Source organism: Carcharhinus amblyrhynchos, chromosome 7, assembly GCF_965287045.1.
Source record: "Carcharhinus amblyrhynchos chromosome 7, sCarAmb.v2.hapA, whole genome shotgun sequence".
Lineage (NCBI taxonomy): Eukaryota > Metazoa > Chordata > Chondrichthyes > Carcharhiniformes > Carcharhinidae > Carcharhinus > Carcharhinus amblyrhynchos.
The window spans coordinates 109,311,385-109,329,062 of NC_137330.1; the positions used below are offsets into that span (position 1 = coordinate 109,311,385).

The 17,678-nt window shown below is 43.5% G+C and overlaps 1 protein-coding gene across 2 annotated transcripts in view; it reads left to right on the forward strand.

Annotated features, from left to right (window-relative positions):
• acoxl (acyl-CoA oxidase-like) overlaps positions 1-17,678 on the forward strand; it is a 392,248-nt gene that overhangs the window by 90,326 nt on the left and 284,244 nt on the right. For both annotated transcript variants that reach the window (XM_080192936.1, XM_080192935.1), the window contains exon 10: positions 7,396-7,430. In XM_080192936.1, the coding sequence (XP_080049062.1) occupies positions 7,396-7,430 (35 nt within the window). The remainder of the gene's footprint in view (positions 1-7,395; positions 7,431-17,678) is intronic.

The window sequence follows — 17,678 nt, forward strand, 5'->3', positions numbered from 1 at the left end:
TTACAACAAAGAAGAAGAGCTTAATGTTATACAAGCCAGTTCAGCTAAAGGTGTATTTGTCTTCACTTTGTCTGTATTTGATCCCACTTTTTTTTTATTGGTGCCCATGTCTGGTACCTGTACTCTTTTCAAATCTGTTGAATGCCTTTGAGGAATATGTTCATATTTTGATTGATGTTTGCAGTCCAAATGGCTGTTCCATGGAAGATTTCAACATCCTATATAAAATAAAGTAGAAGTAAAACTAAAATAAAGTTCATTTATTAGTCACAAGTAAGGCTTACATTAACACTGCAATGAAGTTACTGTGAAATTCCTCTAGTCGACATATTCCAGTGCCTGTTCGGGTCAATGCGCCTAACTAGCCCCAGTGGGAGGAAACTGGAGCACTCAGAGGAAACCCACGCAGACACAGGGAGAGCATGCAAGCTCCACACAGACAGTGACCCAAGCTGGGGGTCGAACCTGGGTCCCTGGTGCTGTGAGGCAGCAGTGCTAAACACTGTGCTACCGTGCCACCTAAAGGATTGTCTCAATTAAATTTGGGGATTCCTGGATCGGAACTAGTATTTAAATTAATTACTAGATTAAGCCGAAGTGTCCCATAAGGGCAGGCAACTGGTTCTAACTGGCTTTTGGTTCTAAAAAGAAAATGCTGTTGGTTCCGATGTCTGTTGCCTAAAACAAATTCCTGGGGAAACTGTAACTTCCTTCAGTTTATCTTGATTCAGTACAGGATCATTTGAAAGGTTATAGAATATAAAAACCCGATTTGTTTAAATTCTGGTGATGACAACATGTTGAGGTCACTAAGGTGAGTTTGGATTCCATGTAAAATAACTGGAGTAAGCCTTTTTGTAAGTAATGATGCAGAGTGCGATTTTCCCAAAATATCTTTCCCAAAAAGTGCCCAACAGATGGGGTGTTACGATGCAAGGATTGATCCCCTTTTGAGGAGCCATGCTGAATTCCCCCAAAGAGAATTACCTCGCTTCATAACCTGTTAATAAGAACATAAGAACATAAGAAATAGGAGCAGGAGTAGGCCATCTAGCCCTTCGAGCCTGCCCCGCCATTCAATAAGATCATGGCTGATCTGTCGTGGCTCAGTTCCACATTCCCGCCCTCTCCCCATAACCCTTAATCCGCTCGCTTATCAAAAACCTATCAATCCGCGTCTTAAAAATATTTAGCGAGGCAGCCTCCACCACCTCAAAGGGCAGAGAATTCCAGAGATTCACCACCCTTTGAGTGTAAAAGTGTTTGGGAAGTTGTGAACTGTTCTTCATTAACGTTTAGAGGTTCATTAACGAAAATACCTGACACTCACTTTAAGTGAATAACTGACGAGTTATTTATTTAACCAACCAGGAACTTCAACTTAACAAGTTGTCAATTGAAGTGAGGTTCTACTGGAATGCTGTTCAAATAAATACACAGATCTTTCATTAAACGAAAAAAAATTTAGTCACTCAAAAATATACAACCAAGTGTCTTGGCTTTGGAAAACCTGGAGTTCTTCTGTTGATTCTGCTGTCTTTAAGCTTTTTTGATTTGGTACCTTCATTAGGTAGATGGAGAGCTCTCTTGAGAGATAAAAGCTGGGAGGGAGCCACCCTTGCCCTGTCTCAGTGTTAAAAGGTGATGGTTCTTCAGTTGAAGTGTAGGCAGGCAGTTGAGTTCCCCTTTTTATAGCTGTGATGGCCTAACAATTTCCCTACTCCAGGATTGCTCTGATGTTTTCAACAACAGCAAATGCAAATTTTATAGGTTCCTGATAGCTGAGTGACTTCTTTAAACTTATAAGCTGTCAAAATTCAAAAGCCTGCAAAGCCTGTTACCAAGGCAACCCTGACGCTTGATCCTTGTGACAAATGTTGCAATCTGCATATCCTGTGTGCCTGCATTTTAAAAAATCCAAGCACTGACACAAAACCAGCTTTTAAAGGGACCACATTTCACAAACTCAACTGTGTAACAGTGGGGAAATAGGAGGTGGTGGGGCCTAATGCTGCTCGAAAGGCTGTCAGCAGACTGCAGAGGGGGTCACTGCACTCCATCCCCCCCCACCCACCCACCCACCGATTGGCCTCCTGCTCACCAGCCGGTGTGCCTGGCACTGCCCTCCCTGCCCCCAACTTCCCAGGGAGCCTCAATTGCCTCTGGTCCCACCAGTGAGGCCATCATGTCAGGTCCCAATTACTGGGGACCATACGTGATGCCTGCTAGTGTGGACCTCCACCGACGAGATCAGAAATCCTAGTGAGTCCGGACAATCGTGCTCTGCGCTCACTAAACAGGTTCAAATGAGGAATATATATTTAAATCAGCCTCACACCATTCCCCGGCAGAAGGCTGACTACATCTGAAAAAATGGTCTGGGAGCATTGCGGCCAGATGCTAGTCACGATTCCCATTTTTGGCCTCACGCTTAAATTATCTGTTTTGCTACACTACTAGACCAGCATAGTGGGATGGGGAAATTATGCTCCTAGTACCTGGTAAGATGAACTAAAAGAGGCAAAACACGGTAAGTTAGATAGTTGGTGAGAGTTTGGAGTTGATTGTAAGGTAGCAGATAAGGATCAACCAGATTTGACACGTGAGCGGATTTGTACTGGTAAAAGCTTGGTTTCTCGGGGTTTTGAAGAAGAACTGGCTGATACAGGTAGCCAAAAAGGTAATTTTTAAAATCCTTTTACATTTTTTGACCACAGGAGCGCACACAAATCAACATGAAATCTGCATTTCTGCAGGGTGATATCTTTTGATGAAAAAAACTGTGGAAACTTAACAAAGGTGTCTGTGGTTTGAATGTTGCTTCCAGGGTGTTGCCTTTATTTGCGATGCTGAAAATAGGTTGTGTTTAATGAAAAGCAGATCCTGCAATGTTTTAGTAGTGTCATAAAGGAAAACATATAGGTGTTTTCAGGACGCATGTTGGGTGGTACTTCGGAATTTGACAGAGTATTAATGAAACTGGAAGAGAGTTTTGTGGTAACTTGAGACCACAGTCAAGGAAATTGGTTGCATTGTTTAAGAAAAGGATCTTTATATAATAAAATTACAAGGTTTGATAGTAACTCAGGGCGTGGAGGCTTTGGAGAGAGTACAGAAAAGGTTTACTGGGACGTTGCCTTGTGTGGAGAGTATTACCTATGAGGAGAGTATTAGCTATGAGGAGAGATTGAATAAACTGGGATTGTTCTCCCTGGAAAGTTGGAGACTGAGGGGCAACCTGGCAGAAGTTTATAAAATTATGAGGGGCATAGATAAGGGAAACAGTTGGAAGCTTTTTTCCCACAACAGAAATGACAATTACAAGGGGACACACGTTCAAGGTAAGGGGGGAAAGGTTCAGTCGAGATGTGCGGGGGGTAGTTTTCACACAGAGGGTAGTGGGGGCCTGGAATGCACTGCCAAGTGATGTGGTTGAGGCAGATATGTTAGTGACATTTAAGACTTATCTGGAAAGATATATGAACAGTCGGGGAATAGAGGAATACAGGTGGTTGGTCTAGATAGGATAACATGATCGGTGCAGGCTTGGAGGGCCGAAGGGCCTGTTCCTGTGCTGTACTTTATTCACTAGTAAAACAGTTCTTGCTTGCAGAACACTCGCTTGAAGACAAGAAAGCCCTCCAAAATGTACTCATGCTCAGAACCCTCAAAAGACGCCGGTAAAACAATTATATAGGAGAAAAAGCTCATAAGAACATTGTACTCAAAATGACACTCTAACACTTCACCCCTTCCCCCCACTCTTAAATTTCAATCTCCAGTCAGGATGGAAATACAACAATAGTAATGTCTTATGTCGATTTGCCATGCTAAATTCACCCTAGTGTCAGTGAAATTAATAGGGTAAATAAGTGGGGTTACAGGGATAGGGCCTGGGTGAGATTGTTGTCAGCGCAGGCTTGATGGGCGATTGTCCTCCTTCTGCACTGTAGGGATTCTGTGCTCCTAACTATAAGTTTTGTGGTTGCATTGCAATCTACACAAAACCACTGGTGAATCTGGTAATGGTTAATCTGGAATCCTAGGTGAGGAGGTAGATTGAGAATCTGTACATGAGCATTCCTCTTCCATTCCCCCAGAAGAGCCAACTGGCAAACTTAGAATCACAAGAACCACTTCCTGATGAATGTCCACAGCAGCATTCTGTCATTAGTGACTCTGGAACTTTTCCTGACTCCGAGTCGTAACATAAACAAATTTATCTCTTCCGTGTTGCAGTCTCATAGCCTGAGATACTGAACCACTTTGGTTTAAAATTATTCCCGGTAACCACCTCCGGTTACTACCAAAGTTCCTGATGTAAAGCTGATCATCTGGTTTGAATTGCCTCTTTTTTTGGCATGGTAATCATATCCTCCTCTTGTTTCCTGCTCACTTTTGCTGTGAGATCTGGATGAGTCTTAGCCTTCTACCCAATTCTGCTGGAGAGAGCCGGTTGGGAATTGTGAAACCTGAGGGAATACCTAGCAACAAGTTGCCCATCATCTTTTGAAAGATTGCTGGACTGGATGATAGTTCAAAAACCAAATGATTGCACTACCCTTTATGGGCGTTGCTGATCATACATTATATACTGCTTTGAATGTTCCTCAAGCAAGAGTGTTTGATATGCCTGGCTCACGTCCAGTTTTGAAAACATCTTGCCTCGCACAAGAGTTGAAAACAAATCTTCCACCTAAGTAATAGACAAACATCTAACTTGGAAATGTAGTTAATGGTGAGCTTGTAGTTACCACATATGTAAACAGTGCAGGAACAATTGGAGCTACCCAATGAGAGAACTGAATACGCTCACTGAGTCCAAGCCTTTGCAGCTGTTCCAACTCCTCCTCCACTTTCCTTCTCGTAGAATCCCTAAAGTGCAAAAGGAGGCCATTCGGCCCATTGAGTCTGCACCGACCACAATCCCACCCAGTCCCTAACCCAGTAGCCTCACATATTAACCCTCGATGTCCCCCTGACACTAAGAGGCAATGTAGCATGGCCAATCAACCTAACCTGCACATCTTTGGACTGTGGGAGGAAACCAGAACACCCAGAGGAAACCTACGTAGGCATGAGGAGAACGTACAAACTCCACAGACAGTGGCCCAAGCCAGGAATCGAACCCAGATCCCTGACACTGTTAGGCATCAGTGCTAACCACTATGCCACCATGCCATCCCTCTCATAGCATAGGGCACTGCTCTGCGCTTGAAAAAGCACAGAGTAGTCTGAGGATCTGTGTACAATTTCACAGTAATACTATACAATGTACCCAATTTATTGATTCCAGAGATGTAGGGGTGTGTCTTATGCAGAGAAGTTGTGCGTTTTAGAAGAAAGAGGGGAGATCTAATTGAGGTACTCATGATGTGGAGATGCTGGTGTTGGACTGGAGTAGGCACAGTAAGAAGTCTCACAACACCAGGTTAAAGTCCAGCAGGTTTATTTGGTAGCACAAGCTTTTGGATGCTGCCCCTTCATTAGGTGAACGAAGAGTTGGGTTCACAAACAGGGCATATATAGACACAAACTCAATTACAAGATAATGGTTGGAAAGCGAGTCTTAACAAGTAACCAAGTCTTTACAGATGCAGACAATGCCAGTGGAGAGAGGGTTAAGCATAGGTTAAAGAGGTGTGAATTGTCTCAAGCCAGGTTAGTTACTGAGATTTTGCGTGCCCAGGCAAGTCATGGGGGTTACAGACAGTGTGACATGAATCCAAGATCCCAATTGAGGCTGTCATCATGTGTTTGGAACTTGGCTATCTGCTTCTGCTCAGCGATTCTGCATTGTCATGTGTCGCGAAGGCCATCTTGGAGAATGCTTACCCGAAGATCAGAAACTGAATGCTCTTGACTGTTGAAGAGTTCCCGACAGGAAGGGAACACTCCAGCTTGGTGATTGTCAAGTGGTGTCCATTCATCCATTGTCGTAGTGTCTGCATGATTTCGCCAATGTACCATGCCTCAGGACATCCTTTCCTGTAGCATATCAGGTAGACGATGTTGGCCAAGTTGCAAGAGTATGCGCCGTGTACATGAGATGATGGCATCCATGTCGATGATCGGCATGTCTTTCAGAGGTTGCTGTGGCACAGTTGTGTGGTGTCGTGGTCACTGTTCTAAGGCTGGGTAGTTTGCTGCATACAATGGTCTATTTGAGGTTGCGCGGTTTGTGTCTATATGTGCCCTGTTTATGAACCCAACTCTTCACTCACCTGACGAAGGGACAGTGCTCTGAAAGCTTGTGCTACCAAATAAACCTGTTGGACTTTAACCTGGTGTTGTGAAATTTAATTGAGGTATATAAGATGTTAAAAGAGATTGACAGGATAGAGGGGATATTTTCTCTTGTCGGGCAATCTAGAACATAATTTTAGGATAAAGGATAACAGATTTAAAACAGAGATGCAGATAAACTTCTTTTCTCATAGAGTCATGAATCTGTGGAATTCACCAGTCCAGAGTGTGGTAGATGCCAGGACATTGAGTAAATTTAAGGAGGAGATAGACAGATTTTTAATTAGTCATGAGTTGAAGGGTTATGGAGAGGAAAGTAGGGGCTTCGGCACAGAAGGGATTCTATGATTCGAACTGTGGTCACCAAAGCATTACCCTGAGTTTCTGAACTACTAGCCCAGTGACAATATCACTATGCCACCACCTCCCTTTGTTCCTGATAGCTATGGAAGATTTCATTTAAAGCCCAGGGAGCACATTATTTCAGATTCCAGCATCTGCAGCAATTTGCTTTTGTCAAAGTATTGTTTGTATCCATTTGGACAATCGGATTAAATATTACTTAGCTGACATCATTCTCACCTCTAACTCAGAAGGTTGTGGTTTGAAGCCAAACGGTACAATTCAAGCGCATAAACTGCTTTGGTACTTCAGTGAATTACTGAAGGAGTACTCCTGTTGAAGATGTACTATTAAGTGGTGACCCCATCATGTCAAATATCCAATGGCATAATTTGCTTCTATACCACAGGAAGTAATTGATTCCCAAACATTGAATGAATTCAAGAGGCGGCTAGATATAGCACTTGGAGTCAACCGGATCAAAGATTGTGGGAAACAAGCAGGATTAGGCTCTTGAGTTGGGCAATGAATGGGGTTGAAGGGCTGAATGGCCGCCACCTGCTCCTATCATCTATGGTTCAATAAGGGCAGAATGTATATCCAGTGTCTTGACCAACATTCCTCCCTTAGCTAATGTAAAAATTTAAATGGATGAATGGTTATTCACCTCATCTGCAATTTGCAAGTTGACTGTCTGTGCCTGTGTTTAATTGATTGTCAATTAATGATAATTAGTCATTGAATATTAATCAGTTTGGGACATTCTGAAGATTTGCTAATGTAACACGTTTCCTTTTGAATTTTCAGCTTGGACTGACTATCGCCATTCGTTACAGTCACAGGTAAATCTGACAAATACTTTTGTATCTTTGTTTCCATGGGAGAAGGGGCAAAGAAATCAGATTTCTTACAGTTGCGGTTTATGTTCTGGAGATGAAAAGGGGAAGTACAAACCATGCTTTGCTGACTCATTCCTTCCATGTATTAAATTCTAGCTGTCGCTAGATAGAATGGTCTTCATTTTTATTGCAAGTAATAAATTTCCATGACAGGGCAAAGCATGTGTGCACGATTGCAGGTTCAGAAACCACCATGGCTAATTTCCTGGTATCCCCAGAAACCCCCTGACAGAGAACGCGCGTACCTCCCCATGTGCCTCCACCTCCCCTTTCTACCACCTACACAAGAAAGATCCACTTCCTCGTGGGTGGTTGTGTAACTCCACAAGAACCGAATCTTGCAAACAACTTATGATTTCTTTTGCATGTACAGAAGTATGGTATAATTGCACTGTGAAACATAAGTTTCAGTTTTTTAAGTTTATTTATTAGTGTCACAAATCGGCTTACATTAACACTGCAATGAAGTTACTGTGAAAATTTCCTAATGGGTACACTGAGGGAGAATTTAGCATGACCAATGCACCTAACCAGCACGTCTTTCGGACTGTGGAAGAAAACTGGACCATCCGGAGGAAACCCACGCAGACAGGAGGAGAACGTGCAAACTCCGCACAGACAGTGACCCAAGCTGGAAATTGAACTCAGGTCCCTGTCACTGTGAGGCAGCCGTGCTAATCACTGTGTCACTGTGCAGCCTCAAAACATAAGGTGGTGTAGAAATATTTAAATAGGTAGTTAAAAAGGATCATCTGATCACAAGTGAGGCAAAATGAGCCTGAATAAGCTGCAAACATTTTTAAATGCCTGGCAATCCTTGTATTCATATTCAAGCAATTTTGTAAACTTTAGAATGGTTTGTTTTGAGGAGAAATTTGTTATTTTGTGAGGTACCTAGTACAGTGATCGATGTCTTTCTGCGTGAATCAGCCAGTAGCAGGACCATGCTTCCCTTGAGATGGGAATAAAACATGCATAGCAATAAATGCCTTAGTCCAGAGTTTATGCTGGTCAACAGACATACTTAGAAACTAGGACCAGGAGTAGAGCGTTCAGCCCTTTGAGCCTGCTGTGCCATTCAATATGATCATGGCTGATCCTATATCTCAATGCATGCTCCCATATTCTTTGACACTTTTGTTAGGGTCTAGAAATCTATCCATTTTCTTCTTAAATGTATTCAGTGACTTAACCTGTACAGCCTTCTGTTATAGGGAATTCAACAGGTAGACCAATCTCTGAGTGAGGAAGTTTCTCCTCAGCCCTAAAAGACTTATCCTGTACCCTTGTTCTAGAACCGCCCAATGGTCAGGTGTTCAAATGCCAAAATGGCAAGTTCTGTAATTGAACTTTGGTAATTGTTGAGCTCAAAAAAGGACCATGGAAAACTGCTAGTTAGATTAGCTTTCTAATATTCCTTTTCTGAAGAGAAGCTATTTGTTTGATTAACTAGAGTAATGATGACCATTGATTGTTGCGATGCATCAATTTCTTCTTTATCTATGCTGCCACCACAGGACTTGATATTTGCCCCTCTGCCGGTGTTCTCTGAAGAATAGATAGGCTACACACCAAAACAAACCAAGCTTTCTTCAACAATGCCCTGCAATCACTACAATCAAGTTAGACAAGAGCCCAGTGATGTTGTGGAATGTTAAGTCAGGCTGCATCCATACATTTTGCTGTTCCTTCCACTGTCACTGAGTCAGTATTTTGGAATGATCCACATAACATCACTGTAGAAAGAATGGTTTTCCTGACTGAAGAACATCCAATGCAAGTTCTTTGAATCGTAGTCACTGTTACAATGTAGGAAAACCGGAAGCCAATTCATGTGTAGCAAGCTGTCACAAAGAGCATTATGAAAATGACTATAAAATCTGTGGTGCTGATAAATGTTGATCATGATGTTGGGGATAATTCCTGCTTTTTTTTCAAATAGTGCCATGGAATTTTTTTGAGAGAGCATGGGGACCATATTTAATTTCTCAGCCAAAAGACAGCACCTCACACAGCGCAGCATTCCCTTAGTACTGTGCCAAAAATGCCAGCTCAAATTTTTTCCCTCAAGCCTATGGAGTGGGATTTGTACCCATAACCTTCTGAGGCGAGTAACTCACCTCCTAACCCCCCCAGTTGCAAGTCAGAACTGCGATGAAATACTCTCCCCTTGCCTGGTTGAATGCAGCTTCAACAACACTCAAGAAGCTTGACACCATCCAAGACTATGCAGCCCATTTAAGTGGCATAGAATAAGGTAAACTTACTTAAGGTAACCTTTATTCAGAAGCTTAATAAGTTACATATAAAATGTGCCTTAAGTTCCTGGATTTTGACCCAGTGACAGTAAACATTTGCAAACATGATCTTTCTCCACACCCTAGCTATGACTGTAACACTACATTCTGCACTCTCTTGTGTCCTTCTCTATGAACGGTATGCTTTGTCTGTTTGCACACAATACTTTTCACTGTATGCTAATACATGTGACATTAATAAATCAAATCAAATCAAGTGTCAATTCCCAGGGGGCACTTTGGCACTGCCCGTTGGGGAAGTGCCAAGGGGTGGGGCCTATGAGGGTGGAGCCTATGGGCAGGGCCTGATGGGGCGGGTCCTAAGGGGTGATCGGTGGAGGTGGGGGATCCTGCCATCATTCTACAGTTGGGATCTGTGGGGAAGGAGGAAGGCCAGCAATCAGGGCCTCAATAGCACTCAGTAGCAGCAGTGTGTAGCATCTGCAAGATGCTCTGCAGGAACTTACCAAGGCTCCTTTGGCAGCACCTTCCAAAGTCATAACCACTACCATTTCAAAGGACTAGGGCAGCAGACACATGGGAACATCATCACTGCAAGTTCTCCTCCAGGCCAGTCACCATCCTGACTTGGAAATATATCGCCGTTCCTTTACTGTAACTGGATCAAAACCCTGGAACTTAAAGCATGTTTTTTATATAACTTATTGACCTCCTGAATAAAGGTTAACTTAGATAAGTTTATCTTTTTCTATGGCTTGTGTATACAAATCAGGTCTACTAACTCTTGTGTCCATTTATGCCTACCGATTGGCTCTCCAGTCTTGAACTCGGTCTCCCTCTTCCATGATGTTCAGTTCTGGTCTGCTCCTCTTGAGTTTTTCCTACTTCTGGTATCTACAACATGCCTCTACTGGGACTCCACCCTGTTGCTTTCCTTCCTATCCCGCTGCTCCAAACAGTAGCTACTGTCATTGTGGTACCTGCTGGTGTCTATCATGGAGTAGCAATCCCAATTGCATCATTTTTATTCCCTGACACATAATATTGCTGTATGCGGATTAACTGCCTCATCTTTCTCCCCATCTTTCTTCCAAAGGTGGGACATGTGGTCCTACCCAGCTTTCGCCATGTTTGGTGTCCAACCTGCAGTATGTGCTGTGAACCTTGTCGTTGTGATGCATGTCAGTCTGTCCCTTACTCCACCAGTAACCTGTTCTCAGTTGAATAAAGGTTTATGTCTGTGCAAGTGCCTTTAATGCTGAAGAAACCCCAAAGGGCTTCTCAGAAGCATAGTCAGGCAAAAAACATATTGACGCTGAAGAAGGTAGTGGGAAGGGTGACTAACAACCTGTCTTTTCTCATCATTGCCACTAAGTTTGTGCTGACCTCCTTGTGAACTCTTATTCAAAGCCATTTGCAATGCTTTCCATCCTTTGCCCAACATGAAGGATTGTAAGCATTTGTAACTGCAAGCCCTTTGCATTTGCAAAAGCCTTCCCCCAAAATTATGTCCCTGGTATCTCGAGGTAGAATTGCTAAATCCAGCCCATGTGCAAGTTGCATTTTTTCCCCATTTGTTAGTGTTTGTTTTTATTATGTTTAGATGGACAAGTACATCAGAAGTCAGCTGGTCCAAATTGCCCTTAGGCTTACATCAAATAATGCCAATTACCATTACATGGTAAATACTTTCCTAGTGGGGTGAGAAGACATGACTGAAGTAGAGCGCTGCATTTTAGACTGCTTACTGTGGAAAATATTTCATGTGGCAATAGGGTGCATAACCCACCTACGGCTTTGTTGCTCGTGGGTTTTGAGGTAATTCCCTCATGAAATATTTTCCATGTGCAACAGCCTATTTTTTGATCAGCCTATGTATATTTTGGGTGCATGTTAGTGAAATGTATCTCAATCTGATGTGTCTTTGGCTTGTCCAATTGAAAAACAAAACTCTTTTTAGAAAAAAGAAAAATAGTTCCATTTAATTAATAAAAGGTCCAGAGTAACTATGTGCACTTATCTTGTTATTTTCTTATGTTGCATGCGAGAATTTATTGTAGATTTTTGCTGCTGTTTCTAACTTTATGATCTGAAAGTTTGTAATTGTCATTATCACTTCATTTACAATAAGAAAATGATCCCACAGGCACAAGGTGTTGCTGCTAATCTTTAACGAGGTGAGAGGCATTTTTGCTTTGAGATGGTACAGATAAAGTTACTTTTGACAATTATGACTTTTAATTGCATTTTGTTTTTCTGGACTCCAGATGTGTACATTCAATTTCTAAAAATTACCTTTTGGCAGGCAGTGGTAGGCTAAATATAGATTTAACGTTTTCTGTTACATCTGCATGTGTGCAATTCTCATCACTTTTAATTTTTGTTTTCGAAATAAAGAATATCTCCTGATTGGCAGTGAAATCTTTAGGAGGCAGCAGTTGCCATAAAGTCACAAATGAGTCTTGGTCTGCTGAGTGAGTAGAGTTGCAGAGGTCAGCATTGGCTCAAAGGCAGCATTCGTGCCTCTGAGATGGAAGGTCACGGCTGGAATTCTCCCAAAAAGATTCCAAGTGTTGAATTTGCGCGATAACTGGTGTAATTAACACTTGTTTTCTCAGTGGGAGTTCAGACAAGAATCTCCCACACCCTGTGCACTGCAGAGGACACCAGCATGAATATCATTAAGAACTAGGGGGCGGGACCTATTTCCGTAGCCCCAACCCACACCCCAGCAGGCTGACTGCCCCCACCCCCCGACCGAACCCCGACCACACCCCCTTCAGCCCGCCCCGATTGCTGACCTCCCTCCTTCCCCACCGATCCCAACTGTAGAGTGGTGGCGGGATCCCCCACCTCCACTGATCACCACTTAGGACCTGCCCCATCAGGCCCTGCCCATAGGCTCCACCCTCATAGGCCCCGCCTCTTGGCACTTCCCCAGTGGGCAGTGCTAAGGTGCCCCCTGGGAATTGGCACTTGATTTGATTTATTAATGTCACATGTATGAGTACACAGTGAAAAGTATTGCGCGCTATACAGGCAAAGCATACCGTTCATAGAGAAGGACACAAGAGAGTGCAGAATGTAGTGTTACATTCATAGCTAGGGTCAGCTTAGTGCAAGGTAAGTCCATTCAAAAGTCTGATGGCAGCAGGGAGGAAGCTATTCTTGAGTTGGTTGGTACGTGATCTCAGACATTTGTATCTTTTTCCTGATGGAAGAAGGTGTGGAAGAGAGTCTGTCCAGGGTGCATAGGGTCCTTAATTATGCTGGCTGCTTTGCACAGGCTGGCACTACCAAATTGGCAATGCCGAGGGGATACCACTCCCTGCCACCCAACCTCTGGGGGCCCTGATTGCCCCTCCTTTACTCCAGCGGGATCAGGCCGCCAGCTCCCCGAATGTGGGGAGTTAGTGTAATCCCTGCTGGAGTAAAGTGCTCTGGCGGGGTGAGAGAGGTTAGCAGGCTTGGAGAATTCAATTCCTGGCCCATTATTTCACATTCAGATAATCTTGAAATGGCAATTTAAATGGTCTGTGCATCTTCCCACCAGTTTCCGGCACGGAGCAGATGCTGTTGCAAATCCAGCACTGGGAGATGCAAGAGGGGTGTGAATGCTCATGAGTCAGCTGCTGCTGGATTCTCCCGGCCCACTGCACTAAAAACCTAGCATAGCGGGATGGGAAAATTGCGGCCCACATGGGTTATAGCCTACTCCAGGCCTTGAGGACATAATATGAGTTGACACTCTTGGAGGACTTCCTCGACTGCAGGAAGTGTATGATTCAGGGGAATGTGTATCAGGGTTTTCCCTGCTATCGACAAGAGGGAAGCAGCTCAGTAGTTTCCACGGCTTGATTTATCTCCCTTTTCAAACAATTGTTGCGGTTTTCACACCTTTAATTCATTGACTTGACTAAGTTTGACTTGGTAAATCATGAGGCTGTGTGGAATGTGTTCCATACAAACGTATGAACAAGGAGCAGGAATAGGCCGTTCAGACCCTTGAGCCTGCGCTATCATTGAATAAGGTCATGTCTGATCTGATGGTAACCACAGTCCTCATCCCACCCACCCCCCCAATAACCTATCACCACATTGCTTCCCAAGAATCTCTCCACTTCCACCTGAAAAATATTCAAAGATTCTACTTCCACCGCCTTTTCAGAAGGAGAGCTCCAAAGACCCAGGACACTCAAAGTGGAACTATTTCATCTCCTCTCCATTTTAAATGGGTGGCCCCTTATTTTTAAACAGTGACCCCTAGTTCTAGATTCTCTGACAAGAGGAAACATTCTCTCCACATCGATCCCATCAAGACCTCTCAGGGTCTTATATGTGTCAATAATAAATCAAATCAAGCTAACTCTTACTCTTGTGAACTCCAGTGGATACAAGCCCAACCTGTCCAACCTTTCTTTGTAAGACAACCCATGTATTCCGGGTATTAGCCTGGTGAACCTTCTCTGAATTACTTCCAACGCATTTACATCCTTCCTAAATAAAGATTTTTACGTCCAAGAAACTTAGTCACATTCTTGCAATTGCTTGATGGTGATCCAACTGTCTTGAATGGTAGATCTGGAACAGGTGTCTTTAAAACCAGATCAAGCCAAATAAGGTTGTACGTGATAGCCCCCCCATAGTATTTATAATCGACCTGTTAGTAACTATTCACCTTGTCAAAGGTCAACTGCTCTCTAGTGTAGTCTAGATGAAAAACTCTTGTCGCCTTCGTGCCAAAACTAGATTGACCTCCATAGGTATGCATGAACTACGTTGGTGACTGCAGTGTTGCTGTCCACTCCTCATCAGATTTACAAGTCATTCTTCAATCCCTTCAGTTCTATACAGAAGAGACTCCGTTTGTCCTTGAATGTTCATGGAATCCCTACATTGCAGAAGGATGCCATTCAGCCCATCTAGTCTGCACTGACTCTCACCCCAGACTCACCCTGGAACCCCATGTATTTACTCCACTAATCCCCCTAACCTATACATCTTGGAACGCTAAGGGGCAAACTAGCATGGCGACTCCACCTAATCCGCACATCTTTGGAAACTGGTGCACTCAGAGGAAACCCACGCAGACACTAAGAGAAGGTACAAACTCCACACAGACAATCACCCAGGCCAAAATTGAACACAGGGGTCCTTGGCGTCATGAGGCAACAGTGCTAACCACTGTGCCATCGTGCCACCAAAAGAAAATTCTTATCAACGCAGATCTGGTCAACCAACTATTCCACCTCTCATGTACCTACTGTCATTGATTTGCCCTGTGTTATAATTATGCCACATGTTAATACATGCGATTTTTTTGTATTTCCCCACACAGTGAGGGAATTGACTTTTTTTCCACTTGGGCAGAAGCAGCTTCGGCTGAGTTCAGCTGACTACATAACTTCTCAAGAAAGCGTTTTCATTGAAAACCTGTTGTGAATGTTAGAAAGAGACAAAGTCACGTCTAGCCCATTACTTAGCCTGTTAAATTGTCATCCATTACAATAAAACAAATCTGTAAAGATGTAAAAACATGCAGCACAGTGGCACAGTGCCTCACAGTGCCGGGGGCCCAGGTTTGATACCCGGCTTGGGTCACTGTCTGTGTAGAGTCTGCACATTCTCCCCGGATCTGCATGGGTTTCCTCTGGATGCTCCAGTTTCCTCCCATAGTCAAAGATGTGGTAGTTAGGTGCATTGGCTGTGCTAAATTCCCCCTTAGTATATCCGAATAGGCACCTGAGTGTGGCAACTAGGGGATTTTCACAGTAACTTCATTACAAATGTAAGCCTACTTGAGTTATAACGAGAGGCTGAATAGACTGGGACTTTTTTCTCTGGTGTGTAGGAGGCTTAAGTGTGATCTTGTAGAGGTCTATAAAATAATGAGAGGCATGGATCAGCTAGATGGTCAATATCTTTCTCCAAAGTTGGGGGAGCCTCAAATTAGAGGGCGTAGATTTAATAAATAAACTTTAACAATGCTGATAACTGAACTCATCAGCAGTTATGAGCTTCGGCATCTGGTTAAGCTTTATTTTTTCCATGAGGACACAACATGTGAACATTTGATTGTGGCGAATTCTTGTTCCTCAAGAGGCACTTGCACAGAAATTTATTTGGGCCCCGTTCTGTGCCAGGATGGATGTCATCAATGGAGTTCGTTCCCTTTTTGTTGGTCGCACCGTTCTGCACAACAAGCAACCTTTCATCTGGAAGATCAGCAGTCATTGGTTAGTGTGGACAATTTTGTATCAGACCCTGGCTTGAATATTGTTCTAACAACCACCAGTGCTAAACCCCCATGATTTATTGCTGGAAACATGAGAAGCCTCATTTACACCAGAAGTCCATATCCAGAATACCATGATGAAGCTTCTTGGAGCACTTCTGCTGCTGAATAATTGTCTCCCCCACTCCAGTCCAATTGTTTGGAACTGACGGAGAAGGCTCCAGAATAAAAAAGTGGCGTTAACTGCTTCGAATGAAAGATCACCCATCGGAAAGTTTCCACACCTGCCCATTGTGCGTAGAATCTCGATACAGTATTCAGTAACATTGGCTGAATCTGGATTGCTCGGACATGTATAATGGATTTGGGAGATGTGTAATTTGCCTGTTGGAACCAAGAGCAATTTCTCCAAGATTTTCTGGCTCTTGACCGTCAGTGAGATCACACCCTCATCAGATTGGCCTCCATTTGTAGTCTGTTTTTATTTTGGTTAAATAAAAACAGTGTATTTTTAGAAGCATCTGAGACTCCAGTGGGAGGAGAACCTGTTGGTAAAATGGTATCAACAATCTGTGCGTGCACTTGTCCAGCTGTCTTGTAGGCTTAGAAATGTAGGTTGAGCGTGTTCTCCTGTCAATGGTGAAACATTTTCAGTTAAACTTTGCTGTCAGGTCCAATTTTAGTTCCCCCCAGAATTTCATCCCTCTTCTCTCTTCCATTCCAGATTCCTCAACAAGTTGGTCCAGTGGGTAGTTGATCTTGACTGGTAGTAAGGCAGGTTGTTGTTTGAATGGGTGTAAATTGAGAGAGGTGGATTCCCAGCGAGACTTGGGTGTCCTTGTGCATCAGTCACTGAAAGTAAGTACACAGGTGCAGCAGACAATAAAGAATGCAAGTGATATGTTGGCCTTTATAGTAAGAGGATTTGAGTAAGAGGAATTAGGATGTTTTGCTGCAATTGTATAGGGCATTAGTGGGGACACACCTTGAGTATCGTGCGCAGTTTTGGTGTCCTTATCTGAGGAATATTGTCTTTAATATAGAGGGAGTACAGCGATGGTTTGCACATTCTCCTCATGTCTGCATGGGTTTCCTCCGGGAGCTCCAGTTTCCTCTCACAGTCCAAAGATGTGCGGGTTAGGTTGATTGGCCATGCTAAGAAATTGCCCCTTAGTGTCCAGGGATGCGTAGGTTAGAGGGATTAGTGGGTATAATATGTAGGGATATGGGGTTAGGGCCTGGGTGGGAATGTGTTCGGTGCAGAGTCGATGGGCCGAAGGGCCTCTTTCTGCACTGTAGGGTTCTATGATTCTAAGGTTTACCAAATTTGTTCCTAGGATGGCCGGACCGAATGAGGAGAGACTAAATTGATTTGGATTATATTCATTGGAGTTTAGAAGCATGAGAGAAACTTCTAAAATTCTAACAAGGGATCAAGGAATATGGGGTAAGATGGGATCAGGATATTGAATTTGATGGTCAGCCATGATCAAAAGGAATGGCGAAGTAGGCTTGAAGGGCCGAATGGCATGCTTGTGCTTCTATTCTCTGCGTATGTTTCTATGTATCTCTGGCAATAGCTATGTTATGATTTGCCTCAGTGTTGCTGAGTTGCATGCTTCTGGTACTATTGAGTTATCTCACCCTCCCCTGCAGGGAGCACATATGTGTGTACATCAGGTGAGGACTGGGTACTCT